General features: G+C 41.9%; 1 protein-coding gene across 5 annotated transcripts in view; it reads left to right on the top strand.

Moving 5' to 3' along the window:
• The window catches only part of DOCK4 (dedicator of cytokinesis 4), a 412270-nt gene that overhangs the window by 371687 nt on the left and 19920 nt on the right, over positions 1-20663 (top strand). For all 5 annotated transcript variants that reach the window (XM_055314619.1, XM_055314621.1, XM_055314620.1 and 2 more), the window contains exons 36-41: positions 372-520; positions 2243-2329; positions 4106-4210; positions 9268-9409; positions 10768-10934; positions 13754-13840. In XM_055314619.1, the coding sequence (XP_055170594.1) occupies positions 372-520; positions 2243-2329; positions 4106-4210; positions 9268-9409; positions 10768-10934; positions 13754-13840 (737 nt within the window). The remainder of the gene's footprint in view (positions 1-371; positions 521-2242; positions 2330-4105; positions 4211-9267; positions 9410-10767; positions 10935-13753; positions 13841-20663) is intronic.

Here is a 20663-nt window from a genome sequence, read left to right as displayed (position 1 = left end):
TCTGCTCTTGCATATATTCTGAACATTTTTTCTTCGTTATCATGAAATTCAACAATTTTTTTTCCCAATTTATCCCAAACCAGCCCCGTTTGAGGGGATGCTGTTTGGGATCCTGTCTTTTTTTTTTTTTTTTAAGATTTTATTTATTTATTCATGAGAGACAGAGATTGAGAGAGAGAGAGAGAGAGAGAGAGAGAGAGGCAGAGAAACAGGCAGAGGGAGAAGCAGGCTCCATGCAGGGAGCCCAATATGGGACTCGATCCCTCAACTCCGGGATCATGCCCCGAGCCAAAGGCAGATGCTCAACCGCTGAGCCACCCAGGTGTCCCTGGGATCCTGTCTTGATCACAGCCTTCCCACTCAACTTTCAGAGGCTGCATATACTCTCCTGTTGTACGATGAGCTGCTGGAATGGTCCGATCGGCCCCTCCGGGAGTTCCTGACCTACCCCATGCAAACAGAATGGCAGCGAAAGGAGCACCTACACCTTGCCATCATCCAGAATTTTGACCGAGGCAAAGTACGTAGCCCTACCCCGCCCCCTCCATGGCCTCTCTCAAGGTGGTTGTGTGGGTGGCATGTGTCCTTTCATTTAGTTTTTTGATGCCCACCTCCTCAAGCCAGGCACCCTCAGGTTTTAATGTGCATTGAAAACACCTAAGAGTCTGTTAAAATTCCCAGGTCCCACCTCTAGACATTCTGATTAGGTCTGTCTGGCATAAGCAGGGGATTTTGTGACTTTAACAAGGACTTCAGGAGATTCCAGTGTGTGCAAACTTGGGGCCATATTTTGAAAAACACTGGTCCAGAGGTTTTAACACCAGGTATTTTATTTTCTGGAAAATCATTACCACCCTCACCCACCTCCCCAAATCGGCATGTGTTTTGCCCCATTTCACTTTCTTTGTAAGGCAAAATAAATGAAACTCACGTTGTTTAAAGAATATTATGGCATCCCATCATATACTTAAGAGATGCCATGGGGTATGGGAAAACCTCACTGAGCTAATAATGATGCCATTCAGCCCATTACTTCACCTCCCCACCCATCTCCCTCTTCAAGGGCTTGCTGTGCCCTTTAGGAAAACTTATGAATCCAACCACAGTTGTTTATTTGATTTGAACATTTGGCTGCTTTGATGATACCTGTCTTAGATTTAAATATAGCTCCCCAAATGCCAAGGTTAAACAGGAGACTAAAATACAAACAGTGGCTGTCGTTCTTTTACAAAACATAATTGCATAATTTGATGCAAGGGAATTGCCTCTTTGCAATCCTCCTTTATTATTTATCTAAATACACTGACATATCATTTTTAACATTAATAGTAAGGAAACGCCTTCGTATCCTCCATTGGTAAAGTTTCCATCTTTAGGATAAGTTGTCATTAAATCTCTATCTGCTTACCTTGGCCCTTCCAAAGGTTTTTTGCTAGATTGGGGGTTACAAACCATGGCCCTTGGATCAACTGGCTCACCATCCATTTCTGTATCGCCCACATTCCAAGAATTGCTTTTATATTTTTGAGTGTTTGAAAGATACCACAAGAAAAAGAATATCTGACAGATGAAAATTTCATGAAATTCACATTTTGATGTCCCTAGATGATAGTTTTATTGCAACACAGACAAGTTTATTCATTGTGGCTGCTTTTGTGCCTTAATGGCTGAGTTGAGTAGCTGTGACATAGACTGTATGGCCACAAAGCCTGAGTTATGTACTGTCTGGCCTTTTGTAGAAAAAGTTTGCTGACACTTGGGCTAGACGAAAGAATTTTTGCATTTCTGCTGATAGCAACCAGCTGGGTTAGATCCTCACAATTTACAAGTGCAATTGAGCCAAGCACGGCATCCAGCATGCCAGCTGTGGATAATTGGGCCTTAGGGGTCAGTGGTAATTCCCTCCTTAGCACCGAGGGCCTATTTATTCATGTACTTGGCCATTGTGGAACTGTAGTTATTTCAAGATGATGATTCTGAAATGACACCAGAAAATGTTTCCGCACCATATGTTAATGCCTGTTGTAGTGGATTATATTTTCTCGCTTCCTAAAGATTTTTAATAATTTACATGCTGATTGCATGCTGTGATCAAGCTTAAAGTGGCAGTGACCCTATTAAAGGTAGAATATAAAGATGAAGAAATAAGGCTTGATGATCTGAAAGCAGTCCCACCCTGACCTCTGGGTGGGAATAAGTAGATGTGGGATCGTAAGCATTTATATCATTCATTTGTCCACAGTGTTGGGAGAACGGTATCATCTTGTGCCGGAAGATTGCAGAGCAGTACGAGAGTTATTACGACTACAGAAACCTGAGCAAGATGAGGGTAAGGCACCCGGGTGCATGCTAATCAGCCTAAGGCATCCTTTTTTCACTCACTTTCCTGTATCGTTCCATAAAAACTAACTTTGTGATCATCTCGACCTGTCTTGCTTTTGAAAGAGAAGTCTTGCCTCTGAAGCATGCTCAGCTATTTATACAGACAAATAGCAAATGCTTTTAGTTAGTACGCAAAAGTGAGCCTTGGATCTCTTCTAAACATCACCTCTGGAATACACAATCTAATCACGATTAATTCTTTTGGTTTATTGAAGAAAAATCTCCCCACTGTTTGAAGAGCTTCTCACCTGTACGCAGAGCTCTGCAACAACATACCATTCTTAGTTTCGTAATCTGCACCGCAAAACAGTAGACATGGCGTGCTGACCCATTTGGAACTATTTCGGGGCTAAATTCTGTCGGTGTCATCCCTTTAGCTTCAGCAATATGTTTTATTTGCTAAACCTGAACCAAGGTCTTAGTACCCATGAGCTCGAAGAGTTCAATATTCTGTATCCCTGAACCAAATGTTTTGTCCCTTCTTTTCTTTTTAGGTTCAAATGGGCCCCTCGTGCACCCTGAGTCCTTACTCTTCAGAGCCATGAGCATTTTGTGTCATCTCATAACACTTAAGCTCTGCAGGGTTTCTGAAGTAGGGAGAAGATTATGATGTTACCTTTTAATTCTGAGGTAGCAGTTTAAGAGATGATATCGTCAACCCTTAACAGCTCGTAAAATCCCATGCCCCACAAGTAACTCATCCAGCCTGCGGGAACTGGTCCTGTACTGCTGGCGTAGTATTTCATGCCAGTGGTTCATCGATGTTTCTCCTAACATGAAAACCAAAGAGAAAAAACCTTGTTTTAACTTCAGTCCATCATGCTGGCCCTGGCAGGCCCTGCAGTTTTATATAAAAACATTGCTGTGCTTCTCTTGGCATACTGTCCCTGTGACAGAAGTGAGGTTACAGTGTTTACCCGGGAGAGCCCTTGGGTACCATAGTCACTCGGATTTTTATAAACCCAAAGCATTACACTTCACGCCAACTGCTCTTTGGGGTGCTGTTACTAGGGGCAGGGGGAGGGGGAGAAGTTTTCAAGTGCAATATTAGTCTTTCTCTATAAACCCTGGGGATGATAATACCATGAATGGAAAACCATAAGCTTTATGTGCTTCATAATGCCAACATTGTCAGAGACACACTTAAGGGCTTTCAGCCCAGACAGCACTTTGCACTATGGGTCTCCTTTGGTTTGGTTTATCCCTGTACAAGGTTGCACCCTCCAAATGTCCTGAATTACTGTGACCAAGGAGAACCAGATCCACAGGTGTGGTACCTTTGGCACTAGAATCTTCCAGAAAGATCCGGCCTCTAATCATTCTTTCCTTTTCTTTTCATTTTTGTTGATTTTTATTTAATTGTGAAGAAAATATCTTTTTGAGAGACTTTGTGCATAGAAATTATTTTCTCTGGTGAGAACATGTGGTAAAATTGTTCCTTTAAAAACAGGGTCAACAAACGGAGCCTGTGGACATCACAGGACTGAGTAGTAGTGACATGGACCAAATGGCCTGCAAAGCCTAGACTCTTTGTTCTCTGGCCATTTACAGAACCAGTTTGCTGATCCCCACCTTAAAGCACAGAAAGGGAGTGAAACCTTCTTTTCTGCAAACTGGAAACTACAATGAAGTTCTCGTTTATAGAAAAGAAATATCCTCTTCCATAAATAGGGAGAGCTGAAGGGTGAGATAAAATTATTGGAACATCTCCTTTGCTTTCCAGATGATGGAAGCCTCTTTGTATGATAAAATCATGGACCAGCAACGCCTTGAACCAGAGTTCTTCAGAGTTGGATTTTATGGGAAGAAATTTCCATTTTTCTTAAGAGTAAGTTAATGCACTATTTAACTTGTTGTTATACCTTCAGTATAGATATCCCAGTCAAGAAAACTAAGATGCTAATGTCCTTTTAGGACAATAACGTCATAAGATTTAACTTTTTAGTTTGCAGACACTATATTAAATCTAGAATACCTTGTTTTGAATAATTTCCCAAGGTATCAAACAATTATTTGATTTTTCTTCCTAAATTTCTTTTTTTTTTCTTTTTTAAAGATTTTATCTATTCATAGAGACACAGAGAAAGAGAGAGAGAGAGAGAGAGGCAGAGACACAGGCAGAGGGAGAAGCAGGCTCCATGAAGGGGGCCTGACGTGGGACTTGATCCCGGGACTCCAGGATCACACTCTGGATCAAATGCAACGCTAAACTGCTGAGGCACCCAGGGATCCCCTGCAGATTCCCTTTTAACCCAACAAGGAGATTTTTATGTCATGTCTACATGGCATCAAAGCATATGGTCATTTCAGTCAACCTGTCATTTGAGTGTTTGCTCTATGTAAGACTAAAATGAATTTTTGCCTATGACGTTTGGATATTTTGGAATCTATGTCTATATTTAGCATATACGTATAGAGATAAACTTCATATGTAAATATATAAATAAGGAAATACATATAAAACTTTCATTCTAAAAGTTGATAAGTTGATGATTATTAAACAAACAATGAAGCCCAGTCTTTCTCCTCTCCCTTCTCCTTCAAGGGTCCCCATCCTATATTTATTCGTATTGTGTTGGCAGTTAAAGCAAGATGCAGAGCAACACAGATACTGAAGTATTTGTATGCTGAGATTTAAAGTTTGTCATGAATTCGCTCAATTTTTAAATTACTCCAGATACTTCTCCTTCATAACTTGTTTTTATATTAGTATAAGTAAGATGTGTCTCTCGTGAATAAATAAAATCTTTTTATAAATAAATAAATTAAATAAATAAATAAATAAGTAAATAAATAAATAAATAAATAAATAAGGGAATCTGCATGGTCATGGTGTGTGACATGGTCACAAAGCTGATTCTTCAGGTGGACCTAAGGACAGAAGAAAGCTTGATTCTGGATCAAAAATAGAGACAGGTTTAGAACACTTGCTGACTTTGAAGACTAAATTTTGAAAGTGGACGTACTAGGCCCGGACTGTCATCAGCAACCCCCACCAAGAATGCATGGCCAGGATCTAGGTAGTGAGTAGAAGAGAGACAATCTAGCACACAGAGAGAGGGCTGGAGACCCCACAGGAGGGTACAGACATAACTCTGGTGCAGCAGATGCCCTTCCTCTCTTGGCTCAAAATGAAGCAAAGCAAAAGATTACTTTTTCTTCCACATCATACTCAGGACTAATCAATCTATTACATATAGTGGGTATAATGTTTACAAATCATAATATTACCTACCAAAGTATTTTAATTTTTTTTAAAGATTAGAAGAAAAAAGTGAGTTTTTTTTTTGTTGAAGGAAATGTTATATATTAAATTGTATCTGATACACTAGATTATCGTGTATTCATTTGTCCCTATGCCAAATCAGTCTCTCAGTATGATTTTTAATCCTTTTTTATAGAGGAAGGAGCCCACAAAAGTCATATTGTGGCCCTGCTCAAATTCTGAATTCAGCTGCAAGTACACTATAAACTACTCTAGATGCTTATCTAATAAATGAAACCATGATAAAAGTGTAAAGTTTTTTTAAAGTCAGAAATTTAGGAGCCACAATTTTAAAGGGAATTTAGCAAATTAGAAAACAGAATTGGCTAATAAGAAAAAATTGTTAGAAAATCAATTAGAAGGATGCCTGGGTGGCTCAGTGGTTGAGCATCTATCTGCCTTTGGTTCAGGTCATGATCCTGGGGTCCTGGGATCAAGTTCCGCATTGAGTTTCCCACAGGGAGCCTGCCTCTCTCTCTGCCTATGTCTCTGCCTCTCTCTGTGTCTCTCATGAATAAATAAATAAAATCTTCTAAAAAAGTCAATTAGAATAAATCAACCTATGTTATTAGTCTTTTCAAAACAGCTTTCCTAGATAAAAATAGCATTTTCTTCAAAGTGAAAGTGAAGGGTCACCCTCTATTGGTTTCTAAGGGGCACCGCACCCTTCAGAATCACAGGGCTGGACCTCTTTTTAGGAAATCAGATTCTAGTCTGTCCTTCAATTTAAAAACAAGCAAATATCAACATTAAAAATTCCCTTATTGATCAATTTCAAGATAATTTTTCAAGCTGCAATAAATTAATACATTTATATAAGTGTATGATCTAAGTTGATTGGTTTTTTTTTTTTGGTTTTTTTTTTGTTGTTGTTGTTTTGGTTTTTTTTTACCCTCATGAAAAATGGCTTCTTTATTGACAATTTCTTTAGGCACAGAATACCTCTGAGTACTGATTTGTTGGGGAAGAATGACCAAGGTCAAGAATGGGAGAGAGATTTATTTTTCATTGTATGCCCTGTACTGTTTGGGATTTTTCTTTAATCCATAGATATATATTTCCTTTTCAAAAGAAAAAGATAATAAAAAAAATTTTAAGTATTGACAAATGTGACCCAGCAGTTCCATTCCTAGGTATATACTTAAGAGAATTGAAAACATATGTCTACACAAAGACCTATACGCAAATGTTCATAGCAGCATTATTCACTATTGCCAAAAAGTGGAAGCAGCCCAAATATCCATCAACTGGTGAATGGATAAACAACATCAACATATGGTATATCCACACAGTGGAATATTTAGCAGTAGGAAAGGAATGAAGTACTGAAATATGCTACACAGTGGGTGAACTTTAAGCATATCATGTTAATTGAAAAAGCCAGTCACAAAAGACCACATGGTATATGATTCCATGTATATGAAATGTCAGAAGAGGCAAATCCATAGAAACAGAAAGTAGAGGAGTGGTCGCCAGAGGCTGGGGCGATGGGAAGGGAAACGGAGTGACTGTTAGAGGGTATGAGTTTCTCTTCAGGGTAACAAAAATGTTCTCACATTTGACCGTGGTGATAGTTGATATACTGAAAACCTTCAAAAGGGTGTATTTTGTGGTACATGAACTATATCTCAAAGCTGTGATGAAAAAAATGGATTGATGGGGGCAATGCTTAACTCCCTTTTCTTTCTTTTTTTTTTTTAAGATTTTATTTATTTATTCATGAGAGATATAAAGAGAGGGGCAGAGACACAGGCAGAGGGAGAAGCAGGCTCCATGCAGGGAGCCTGACGTGGGACTTGATCCCGGGTCTCCAGGATCACACCCTGGGCTGAAGGTGGCACTAAACCCCTGAGCCACCCGGGCTGCCCTCCTTTTTATTTCTTGACAACTCCAATACCAGACTCCAAATTCATTTTTATTTCAGAATGCCTTAACACTGTTGACTGATTATATGCTTAGAATAACCCCTGAGTTTACAAACTGCTGTAATACACAAGATTGCAGTTATTAGAGCCCTCAGATATTTATTTTAGGACTTCTGTGATATGCAGGAATATATATATACATACATACATATATATATATATATAGTCTTATCAAGCAAGTTTATTATCTTTTGAGTAGAGTAAAAAGCACATAGCATCAGAAGGTATACCTTCTTTTACCTAGAAAATATTAAACACGGGATCGTCTGGGGGGCCTGACATCTACGTAGTCCGTCTTAGCCTGTGTCACCAAAGGATCGTGCCTGGTTTCCGGGGCCCAGGCCCGGCTGTCTCCTCTGCCTGCCGCTGCCTTTTCTCAGCCGCAGCCCTGAGCCCCCTGCCCTGCTCAGGGTTTCGAATTCCTCCGGTGGTGGCTCTGATTTCTTCTTGGGGGCAGTTTTGTGCAACAGAGGAACCTCATCAAGCGGAGGAATGCTGAGAACATTGGACCTTAGCAAGCTCTCCCAGACCTCGAACGTCTCCCTCTTTCTCTGAGAAGATCTTCAGGGCATGTCACCCACAACACCACCTTTCGTGGTCTCGGTAGCAAGTAGGAGTTTTTTCCTGGATGTACTGGCCGCGTTCAGCAGAGCCCGAGCTCAGGCCTTGGTCCCACCCCTGAGCTCGAATGCGGCGCAGGCGGACAGAGTGCGTGGGGATCCTGGGGATCCTGAACCTCGGTCCCAGCTCTACAGTGGGTGCCACGCGGGAGCCAGCTACCCCTTAGTAGGTTAAATAAGTTACGTGCAGAGTGTCAGTTTCTTGTCCACAGTGAACTTGATAACCATCAAAGTGGCAGAGTTCCCTCTTACCTAACCTGACCAGTGCGGGGCTTTCCAGAAACCCTGCCCACCTTCCCAGCTCTCGGGCCTACTTCAAGGATAACCTTCATTTTTCCGGAATGAGAGACAGTCCCAGGCCACAGAATACTTGTACACCTTGTAAAACAGAACAGACAAACCAAAAAAAAAAAAAAAGAAAAAGAAAAAAATGTGTCCACCATTTGGCAAGTCCCTAAAAATCCTAAATCTCAGTTTGGGCCCGTAAATAAGACCCTTGGCTACAGGAAGCCGTGCTGAGTTGGTGATGGCAGAGAAGCTTCCTGGGCCAGCCGTGCTGAGAGCAGGAACACAAACAGGCGCAGCCTTCCTTTTTTCCATGCCGGGATCCGGAGTTGAGGCTGATCTCTGTGGCTGTTACAAAGGATGCAGCAAAATGCATTTTTGAAGATTGCATTTACTTTCTTTTTTTCCATATTGAGAATGTATCCCCTAAACTCTGATACCTAGCTTATTTAAAAAAACAAAACAACTTTACCACGTGCTTGTTAGCGCTCAGGGGGACACGATTGCCTTGTTTTGAATCTTGGTGCTCTGAGAATCAGATGCCTCTTTGTCCCCAACACACTGACACTAAGAATGGCACACTGCGTCCGGGTCTGAAGCTCACGATCCTTGCCCTGCATTCTCCATATGTGGGCAGATTTTTCAGACTGTTTTTGGGGTTTTGTGTTATAGTGTATGGAGGTGAGGCATACGTTCACTCATTGCCAGTGTCCTCTCTTTTTGGCTTCTCTGTGTAATTAATGCACTCAATTACATGGCTCTCTTTTCTTTTTTTTTATTTCACCTCCAGAATAAGGAGTTTGTGTGTCGAGGGCATGACTACGAAAGGCTGGAGGCCTTCCAACAGAGAATGCTGAATGAGTTCCCCCACGCCATCGCCATGCAGCATGCCAACCAGCCCGACGAGACCATCTTCCAGGCGGAAGCTCAGTGTATCCACACCTAGATCCACTGGCCATTAGCTGCAGAGCACTTTTGTGCCAGGTTGTTTAGCCTCTGGCCCCTTTGCAATAGCCATGTTCTTACTTTCTCTCCTTCCCTTCATCTTGATTTTTAGCTTAGTTCCTTCCAAACAGCATTGTTCTAGTTATTATCACAATGTCCGATGAAAGGAAATCCCTTAAGGATTCTGGTTAAGATTTTTTTTTTCCTTTCAATTAAAACTTTTCTATCTCAGCCCTGCTTTTAAAGCTCCTTTTAGTGATTTCCCTTAGAATAACTTTCCTCCAACATATCCTGTGGAAACCGCTTCGGTTGAAGAAAACGATAGCATCATATTTACTGGCATATGCCATTCAGCCCCTTTTCCCTTTTTATTTTTATTCTGGAAGGAAGCGCAGGGAAGGAGGTGCCTTAGTATCTTTGGGGGACTCTTAGCCATGGCATCCTGGACAGCCTTTGATGATTGCTGTGTAATTGACACTCTCATGGTCTTAAAATACGAACAATTCAACTGAAATTACCCAGGCCCTAGAGACAAACGGAATTCACCCCTTGTGAATGTTTCTGCCTCTTCCTAAAACTTACGATCTTTAAGGAGACAAGAAGCTCCCACTGATAATCATGGATACCATTTCAAAGTAGAAAATAAAATGCAACAGAAGCAAGACTTTACATCAGGGAAAAGATTTTGCTATCCTTCTTTGAATGAGAAGAGAAGAAGGTAACTATACTAGTAAATATGATACCCTTTAATGTAATTTTAAAAATATCATCTACAACAACACTCTGCTAATCAGTACAAGATTTGGGAGAGTGATACCCCAAGTGTGGGAAGGCTGGAGACACAGAGCATCACACAGGTAAATATAAATCACTGTCAGAACTGGTTTCTGTCTTTGGCCACGGTTGCATGGATCTTTATACATTATTTTACAAACATTAATTAAGAGGGGCCATGCATGGACTAAAGAGAAGAGTGTCTCTTAAATGAGGATTAGGATTAATACGATTCTGAGTACCTAAGATCCAAGCCCTTCCCACCCACCCCCACCAAAACACCAAAAAGAGGAAAAAGGAAAAAAAAAAATCAGTGATACATAAATTCATGAATTATTTTAATCAGGTACTTAGAATCACCTCCCTAAACCTAGTGCAAGGCCTGTAGTTTGAGAAATGGTTTGTTGTCAATTGAGTTCTTGGCGCCTTCTTGGCAATTTTTTTAAATGACTTTGACCCAACGGAAGCACCAGATTGTTACCCATCCTCTGCTCTCTGCCACAGCGCAGCTCAAGCCAGATTTCTGTGGCGTTTGCCAAGTCAGGTTTCTTCCTTGACTTTTTAATCCTAGATTTGCAGATATATGCCGTGACTCCTATTCCGGAGAGCCAGGAGGTCCTGCAGAGAGAGGGTGTTCCGGACAACATCAAAAGTTTCTATAAAGTGAATCATATCTGGAAATTCCGCTATGACAGACCATTTCACAAAGGCACTAAAGATAAAGAGAATGAATTCAAGGTACCGTGCAGTTCTCATTACATACGGCTTCCTGTGAGCTTCTTGGGACAAGCCCCTGGATAAATACTTAGAGTCCAATAGGGGCATCTGGGTGGCTCAGTCAGTTAAGTACTTCAGCTCAGGTCATGATCCCAGAGCCCTGGGATGGAGCCCCGAGTCAGGCTCCCTGCTCGGTGGGGAGTCTGCTTCTCCCTCTGCCCCTCTCCCTGCTTGTGCTTGCTAGCTTGCTCGCTCTCTATCTCTCCATCTCTCCCTCTCCCCCTCTCTGTCAAATAAATAAATAAAATCTTAAAAAAAAAAAAAAAGAATGGAATCAAGTGATAGAACCAGAAGGGACCAGAAATCATTTAGTCTTGTTGATCTCAAACTCAACTGTATGAGTTGAGTGCCATGGGGTGCTTTCATAACCAGCCTTCTTAGCTCAGGAATCCTGCCTCAGTAGGTCTGAGAGGAAGGCCTGGGATCAGCTTCTTTGTGACAATGCTGGTGGTCCTCAGACCATGTCAAAGATGTCATGGTTGAGCCCAGTCCTGTCATTCCTTCATGCTGAACGAGTGGAGGGGACCTCAGGGTGTTCATTCTCAGAGACAGTAGTCAGTGGTGAGTAACGAATGCCTGACTGACAGGGAAGAGGAGCTTCTGAGACGGGGAACAACCAGGTAGACTGCTGGTACAGTGGAAGATTTCCGTGTGATCCTCTGCTTTTTCTTGTTAGGATGGGGTGTCACTAGGACTTCTGAGAAGACACAGAATGAAGGCGCCCCATAGACCCCTTGCCTGTGCTGTGAGCTGTCTGTTCCCACCAGCTGTAATACGCCTTGCTGTCTCTCGGGCTGTCACAGCCCCACTGGGGGGGGGGGTGCCACAGAGACATTATAATCTCTTCTTTTCTTGATAACAGTGAGACCAGATAGAGCCCCAGGTAGTCAGAACACAAAACAAACCCATTACTGTGGGCCAATCGGCTTAGCTTCTTTCATCACAGAGTCTCTACTTAAGCTGGGAAACGTTCTCCTAACACGATTAGCGTTGACGGCGTGATGTTAAGTTGCCTTGTGGCCTCCGTCTGCCCAAGTGTCCGTTCCCAGTGCCCACAGCAGTGGCTCCGGGATCGGACCCGGCCCGGTGATCGCAACGGGAAGCTGAGGTTGGGCCGCAGTGTCACGATGGGCCTCACACCGAGCAGTCCTCTGTGCCAGGAGGCTGACGGGTTACGTATCAAGGCAAAGAACTGTTGGAAGAGACGGTCCTGGGATGTCACTGAGAAAACCCACCATTATTTTCTAGTCCTTTTGGATACTTCCATTTTTCTTTGTGTCCCACAAAACCAATTAGCGATCGTTAGTTTGTGATGTAGTTTCGGCTGCAGGTGTTTTCACTGAATGCCAAGTCTGAGAGATCCCCCAGAGTCAGGCAGTCGACTTGCTCAAAGTCACGTCCTAACGACCCGGAGCCCCAACACGACCACCCACACCTTCTAGTACCTTCTCTGCACCGCAGTTCCTCGTGGCCATCACTTTAAGTATTGTCAGTGGGATGGCAGTCCCCCCAGAAAAATGATAAGAAATCTGGCTCCTCATGCCTGTGCATGCAGCGCTTGGCATCTGGCTCCAAGCTGCCCTTCCAGAAGCCTCATCAGTGCCACAGCCCACTCGCCTGCCCTCCTGGTGGGCTCCCCGACATTGAACTTCTCTCCCCCGTCTCCTGCTATGGGGCCTGTGCGGGCTGCTTCCCGCTGCCTCCCTCCCCGCCCTCCGCCTGGCAAACTCCTACTCGCTCGTCAGCAGCCCGCTCACGCGTCACCTCCTCTGAGCAGCACCGTCCTCCCCCCACCGGCCGTGTGCCTGCAGCCTCCTGCTCTCTCCCCGCACCTTGAACCTTCCCTCCTCTTGGCCCTGAGCCTTCCCTTCCCCGCCGACCTCCGGGCCACCGTCCCAGGGACCCTGCCCTATTGGTCTCAGTCTATCTTGGCCGACATGAAGAAATCCTTCCATTTTCTGTTGTTCTGGAATAAGTGGCACTGTTTCAGGGAGTTTGTCAAATTTATCATCCTCTTGAGAATGTACTTTGTTGAGGTAAGAGAAAGGAGGCATGCACACAGAAACGTGGTTGACAAAAGAGAAATCTGTCACCCGCAGCGGCTCCCATCAAGGCAGCTGTGGCTTCACGTGTCACGGGGGTGCCCTTCCTGGCCAGGGGAGCCTCGGCTCCTTAAATACAGATCCTCCTGGATGATGGCCTTTGAAATGGGCATGAGAAAATGTGGCCCAGTGAGGACGTCAGAAGTTCTAGGAGATAGGGTCTGTGCCGCTTCTACAGGAAACTAGAACATACCCCCAAGCAGGTCACCCCCCAGCACTGCCTCCTTGATGCTTAGCTTCTTCCTCTTTACAAGAGAAAGATGGAGCTACATGATTCCTCACGGACCTTTCCTCCTGTGTTGACTGGCTGATACTCTTCCCCCTTCTAGATAAAAATGGCAAGACCTTAAAGAGTGATGGGGGTTTACGTTGGAATTTGAAAGAACAGGCAAAGGAAATAACGTAGTGGCCTCTTGTTATATCTCAAGCTCGCTGTCTGAAGTAGATCATGTAGTCCACGCAGGAAAAAGTGTCTGACAACATAGAATGGAACTATTAACCCGGCCTCGGTGGCATCTTACTGTGATGGCTTCACGAGTGCCAAAGGATGGCCCACATGCTAGAGAGAAGCCTACAGAAATAAGCAAACCTGACCAAATTGAATGGCACACATTAGTCATAGCTCAGTAACTACAAAGAAGGGACACTTGGGGCCTTAATTTGTTTTGTATTCCGTAGAGTCTCTGGGTGGAGAGAACATCGCTGTACTTGGTGCAGAGTTTACCTGGAATTTCCCGCTGGTTTGAAGTGGAAAAGCGTGAAGTGGTAAGGATCAGAGCTTATTCTAAGGTACTTTCCCATCACAGTTGCTCACCGGGAGTCACGCCATAGATTCATTGCTTCTGCTGTTGACTCCAAGTCCCCGGAAGCGCATAAAGTTAGTGAATGTTAATGGTATTGACCCCTGTGTGGCCAAGGCTTGAAGGGGAGCGTTACTGTACTCCTAGTCTGGCCAGCGAGAGGCATTCCTCAAAAAGGACTCTGACTACAGCATGGGAACAACTCGGGTCCTTGAGTAAAAGATCCGGAATTCGAATTCCTGTAAGGCCAGAGGGAAGAGGTTCTCTACCTTGTCTTACTGACTCATCCTACCAAAACTATGAGGTATGTATCCCTACCCCTATTTTTGCAAGATTCAACAAGAAGTTAAAAGCCTTTGCCAGAGGTCTCACATCAAGACAATAAAAAAGGATAGATTCGAGCCCAGATTTTCCTGACCCGAAAGCCAATTCTATCCATGCCTTTTAGCTCAGTGTCCTTAGGGGCTGCAGGGGGTCTGGCGCAGAGCCCCAGCACCCTGTCTTCCTGTTGGCAGTAGAAGGGTTAGCCTCACTGAGCAGTCCCGGGTGAACACCAGCTAGAGACCAGCAGGTGGCATTCTAAAACCTGGAAACCAGCACCCCAGAACCCTTCAGGCTGTAAAACATGCTCCAGCTCTGGGCCCCAGTTCTGGAGCCGACAGCAGCTATATCCGGGTGAGACCTTGCCCTGGTGCCTCTGCCGCTCTTCAGGCTCGCAGCACCTCATGGCAGCCCTGCACCCAAGCCGCAGCCCTTCTCCCTCCCTTGGGGCATCCATCGTGATCGAAGCCAGCCCTTTGATTGCCGTAGCCCTCTACCTGATAGAAAACCTGACAATTGTGAAAATATCATTTAACCCCTTTCTTATTTAGATGACAAGCCTACTCTGTCAGGGAGTAAGTAAGTAGCTCCTGCCCAAATCATCTTCCAAGAATGGCTTATCCAACCTGAAACTTCACTAAGCACTGAAACCACTCAGCTTATCATGGTCGATGAAGCTCAGGATTTAGGGGCATCTTCCCTTCACAGTGCTGAAAAGTCCACGTGGCTTCCGAAACAAATGGAACTCAGTTCAGTAGACTGCCTCAGTGTACTCGTCTTCTTGTAGGGTGTGAGTCAAGGGTGCCCAGAGCTGGTGGCCCACATAGTATACCCTGGTGCCTTCCACGGAAGAGGAGAGACTGCTCAACAGCGTCAGAAGGTCTTGTTATGCTTCCTGCTGAATGGCATTGCCCCAACCCACAGAATGTTCTTAGTCATCTAGCCCTGCATTAATGACTCAGAGATCCTTTTCATCTACTTACTACCCAGAGTGTTAAATTCTCTGAGGCCTTACCAATGGTCCTAACCTTTGAAATATAACCCCCTCCCCGTCACACACACACACACACACACGTACAAATAGGCATAAAAGTACCATGCTGATAATGATTAAAGAAGCGTTACAAAACACAACCTTTCAAACGTCAGCTGCCTACTTTATTAGAATATATATAATCTTACATTCTGTCAAACAGAACAAATTAAATTGGGCTACTTTGTTCCCTGAACACAGCCCACTCATAACAACCTTATGTCTTTCTCTTGTTCTTACTGCCTGGAATGTCCCCACCTTCTATTAAAGTTGCTGGTTAAAAAAATAACAATAATAAATAAATAAATAAACAAACAAACAAACAAACAAATAATAAAATAAAATAAAATAAAATAAAATAAAATAAAATAAAATAAAATAAAATAAAATAAAATAAAATAAAGTTGCTGGTTTACCGCTTCAGTTCATGGCATATAAGGTCCTCGAGATCAGGGGCATGTAGTAGGTACTAAATACATGTATCCCAACCTGAATTGAAATTCCTTATGTACAATGCCAAAACTTAAAAGATTCTCAAAACCAAAAGATGTTTTCATAAGCTCATCTCCAAAACTCAGTTTGGCAATAAGCCTGACCTGATCTGACGTAAGACCACTCATGATCTGTATTTCACTTAGTACAAATATTCCTATGTTTTACTGTGGAAATATTAATGCGTTTGGTTAAAGAGAGTCTCCCCAGACCTTTCTTGAGGATTATGTAATATGCTTCGAGCTATATATCACATTTCCAAAATTTGAAATTTTCTGAAATGTGAAGCATCTGGCACCAGAGGTGTTAAAGGAGACTGTGGGCCTTTACTCACTAAGTCATAACCCCAGAATATATTATCCTATTCTTTTGAAGATAACAATGCCTTTGAACTACTGTTTTCTTGGAAATTGCCTTTATTGTCTTGAGAACAAAAAAAATCTGTACTTTTTTTCTGATTAATAAAGTAAGCTCATTTAAAAAAAATTTAAACAAGATTTAAAAACTATAAAGGAAATGTATTATGAGGTTTTAAACGCCAACTACAGATAATGAGAATATTTTCACGTCATGTTATATTCATCAGGAAATCATGGGGCTCTCCTATCAGAATAAACGCAGAATCCAGCCACTCTTCGCCAGCCCCCACTAATAGCACCATCTAGCGTCTGGTTTCTGCAGTAGTGTCCTACCTAAGTGGTCATGTGCTTTTCCCTTAATCCCCTGCCATCACCTCTGTGCAGAGCACCCGGTGTCCCTTTTAAATTTAAGTTCTATCATACAAAAATAAAGAAAATATATATTGAACCTGATTTTCCCATCATTTTACTTAAACAGCCATCCAAAAGGCCAATATTGTTTTACCAGCACCTGTTTTATACTGGGTTATTGTAAAGTAAATCTCAGGCATCCTATCATTTCATCTATAAATAATCCAGTATGTGTATTAACAAAAAAATATCACCACAATATCATGCATCATCTCATCTAAAAAAAAATTAAGAGGAATTCCTTCACATAAAATATCAAGTCAGTGTTCACACTTCACCAAGGGTCTGTTTACTTTATGAGTTTTGTTTGGGTCTTTTTTTGGTCATTTGTTGTCTTTTTTATTTTTTTAAAGATTTTATTTATTTAGTCTTATTATTTATTTATTTTTTAATATTTCATTTAAATTCAATTTGCCAACATATAGTCGTTTGTTGTTTCAGTTCAGATCCAAATAAGGGCCATACGTTGCAGCTAGTTGAAATGTCTCCTAAAGTCTCTTTTGATCTATAGGTTCTCCTTGAATTGCTTTTTTTCCTTGCAATCTGCAGACTGAACCAGTGGGATAATTTAATGGGTTTCTTTGTCCCTATATTTTTTTGTAAATTGGCAATTAGGTTTAGGAGTTTGATAAGATACTGTTATTTTGAATTTTTCATTTTTATTTCTTTTGCAAGAGTACTTCATAGGGGATGTCACATGCTTCTGGTTGTCTCTCTTTTGTTGCTGAGTTGGCAGCCACTGATGATCATGGCTCCCAGCTACTGGGTGTCACAAAGTGGTGGTATCTTATCATTCCTTCTTTGTTTATTCATTGGAACACTTCTGCAGTGAGAAGCATTCTCTCATCAACTATACGAGTACCCTGAGGTATAGCAGGGGAAGGATAACACCTTATAAAAGTGACCACGGAAGTTCTTGTTTGGTTGGTTTTGTTTTTCGTATCATTGGTAATTCATGGATTTAAGCATGCTTAGTTTTTTTAAATCCATTGCAGTTATTGCTGTTATTAATTTTCAGGTTCCATTTTGCCCTTGGGAGCCTCTTCAGATCGACTTCTGAGTCTCTGATAGTATCCAGTAGTCGTTACTGAGCTGACACACAGGCCTGGATTGTCAAATCAGATGTGGGAATCGGCAGCAAGCTTGCCTAATAACTGTAACGCAATCAGGAGGCTCAGATGAAGCACAGAGACATCTGAGACCTCAAGCCTTATCTTCTAGATCCTTCTTCCCCACATCAATAATAATTTGAAATAGAGTCTTTAAGTGAGGCTCACAGGATTTCTCACGCAGGGGGCACATTTAAATTGTGAAATATTCCATTTTGTGCATCAGAGAGTTATAAAACTTTCCTGGGACATTCTGTAGGAAATCATGTCTTCAGGCAGAGTTCTAGGTTTTATTAGTATAAGCAATTCTTTAGCTGAGGACACAGATACCATCTCTTCCTCCTAGTAATTAGTCTTAATCTATTTACTTGAAGGTTCAATTGACAAGGGGATAAGACCCTCTCACCTGCCGCCTTTTCTATTCCCCAAAGATATGCCTCCATTAAAGAGAGTGAAGGGTCACAGGCCAGCTGCTTTAATGCCCTCCTCCCAGCTGCCTTCCTGGCTTACTGGGATGACTTAGGTACTCCATGCTCAGTTATACATGCTCTGCCCCAGACCTTAAAGCAACCATTTCTCCAATGACTCCTGCTGCTTTGTAGTGGTAAACGGTATTTAAAGATCACAGGCTGGGGGCTAGCAGAAAACAGTCCCTTGATGAACATTTTTTACACAATATTCTTTGCACACTTCTTTGACCATCTCCCTAGGAAAATTTCCTTGGGGGTGAAACGATCTATCAAAGAGTCCATAGATTAACCTTTGATTCACGGACCAACAACAGCATATTACCAACTTATATCTTGTCTGGCGGGAATAACTGTTCTTGGGAATACCCAGTTTCCCAGCATCCTCTCCAACCCTGGGCACAACAGGGTTGTGTTATTTAAATCTTTCCAAATAACAGATCATAAGTGATCATACTAGGGTTGATTTTTTTTTTTTTTTGGCATTTGTTGAATACTGGAGGAGATGATATGTTTTTGTATTATTTACTTGTTTCTCTTTATTTTGTGAATGCACTGGTTATATCCTATGTCTGATTTTCTTCAGTATTTGAGAAATATCAATAATTAGGAATATTTGTGGAAACATTTCCTGAAGTTATTATTTATCTTTGGTCTGTGTTGCATTTTATTTACTTTTTAAGTATTCATATTAACAGTATTTTTTTTAATTTTATTTATTTATGATAGTCACACAGGGAGAGAGAGAGAGAGAGAGAGGCAGTGACACAGGCAGAGGGAGAAGCAGGCTCCATGCACCGGGAGCCCGACGTGGGATTTGATCCCGGGTCTCCAGGATCGCGCCCTGGGCCAAAGGCAGGCGCCAAACCGCTGCGCCACCCAGGGATCCCATATTAACAGTATTTGAATCTATAGAGATGAGCTGATTTTTTTTCTCCATCAGCCAAAACACATATAAAATTTTCCATCTTAACTATTTTTAAGTGTACGGTACAACAGTGTTAACTATGTGGGCATTGTTATGCAACGGACCAGTTTCATCTCCCAAAACGAAAACTCTGAATCCTTTGAACATTTCCTCTTTTCCCCCTCGCTGGCCCCTAGCAACCACTGTTGTACTTCCTAAGACGTCTTACTTTTTAACTTTCCATCCATCAGACTTTTCCTTTATAGTTTAGCTTTTGTGATTATAAGACAAAGGTTTATTGTCATAAATAGTGTCATAAATACCCACCAACCAGCACTCAGTCAAGAAACAGAACATTGCCAGGAGCACCCCAGAAGCTTCCCATGTCCTCTCTCCAGTTGCAACTCGCTCCCTTTCCTTTCCCTTACAGGTCAGTGCTATCCTCACTTAAGCGGTATCCATTCCCTTGCTTGGTTGATCATCTAAGTTTGTTTCCCCAAAACAAGTCAGTTTCCTTTTGCCTGATTTTGAACTGTATCTAACAGTGTCATAGTGTGTATATTCTATTATAATTTGGTTCTGTTACTCAGTACTATTGTAACGTTAGTCCATGGTATTACCTGTGACTGACCTTTGCATTGCTGTGTCCCATCCCATGGTGTGAACCTACCACAGTATGCTTATGCATTCTCTTATCAGCGAACATAGAGATTTTTGAGACACTTATGACCATTTTTCTTATGTTTCTTATGTTTCTTCACATACATGTACACACATCTCCTACTCCGCTTTTTTCTCAGATATATGCCTGCAGAGAACTGCATGTAGGACCGTAATGTATAATAAAGAGCTCTTTAACTTTAGTGGATAATGCCAGATTGTTTTACAAAGTGATTGAAACAATTTGAACTTCCAACAGCCGAAATCGAGAGAGTCTAGCAAGTACTTTCTCATCCTTGTTTGCTCTTGTCCTATTTATTTTTGCCATTTGGTGGGTGCTTAGTAGTGTATTACTGTGGTATTGTTTTTCACATTGTTGATCAAGTGAGGTTCAACACCGTTTCATATATTTATTGGCCATTTGGATTTCTTCCTTTGTAAAGTGCCTATAGAAGTCTTTAGCCCAATTTTTATTGGGTTACTTGCTTTTTTCTTATTGGTTTATAAGAGTTCTTTATATATTCTGGACAAAGGCTCTTTGATGGCATTATATGTTATTAATATTTTCTCCTTTCTGGCTTATCTTTCCTTCTCTTTATAGTGTCTCTTGAAGAACGTATAATCTTAATTTTGACATAGTCAAATTATTCTAGTACTTTTCAGTGTTGTTTTAAGACGATGTAAGTGACCTTTAAAAATCTAATTTGTTTCCTTAACTGAAAAAAACAATATTTAAATGTGCTTATTGTAAGCTTGAATTATTTTACGGCTAAGAGCTTGGCAGACCTTCACTTCAAAAAGAATGTCAATGACAATAATGGCCACAATGTTTAACATCTGAAGAACACTTTCATCATTTTCACAGTCAGGTCGCCCATATAACCTAGAATTTTTAAGTCATTATAATTCTGTTTGGCTCTCCTTCAACAAATAGATCCTGCAGCATATATGATTATCTTATTTTCTGTAACTCCCAACTGAGTACCATCCTGTGCCACCTTATGGTGCTGATATATATGCATATGGGGT

This window comes from Nyctereutes procyonoides, unplaced genomic scaffold (genome assembly GCF_905146905.1).
Source record: "Nyctereutes procyonoides isolate TBG_1078 unplaced genomic scaffold, NYPRO_anot_genome, whole genome shotgun sequence".
Classification (NCBI taxonomy): domain Eukaryota; kingdom Metazoa; phylum Chordata; class Mammalia; order Carnivora; family Canidae; genus Nyctereutes; species Nyctereutes procyonoides.
The sequence above is the reverse complement of the archived record's forward strand: the minus strand, read 5'-3'. Positions and strand labels throughout refer to the sequence as shown.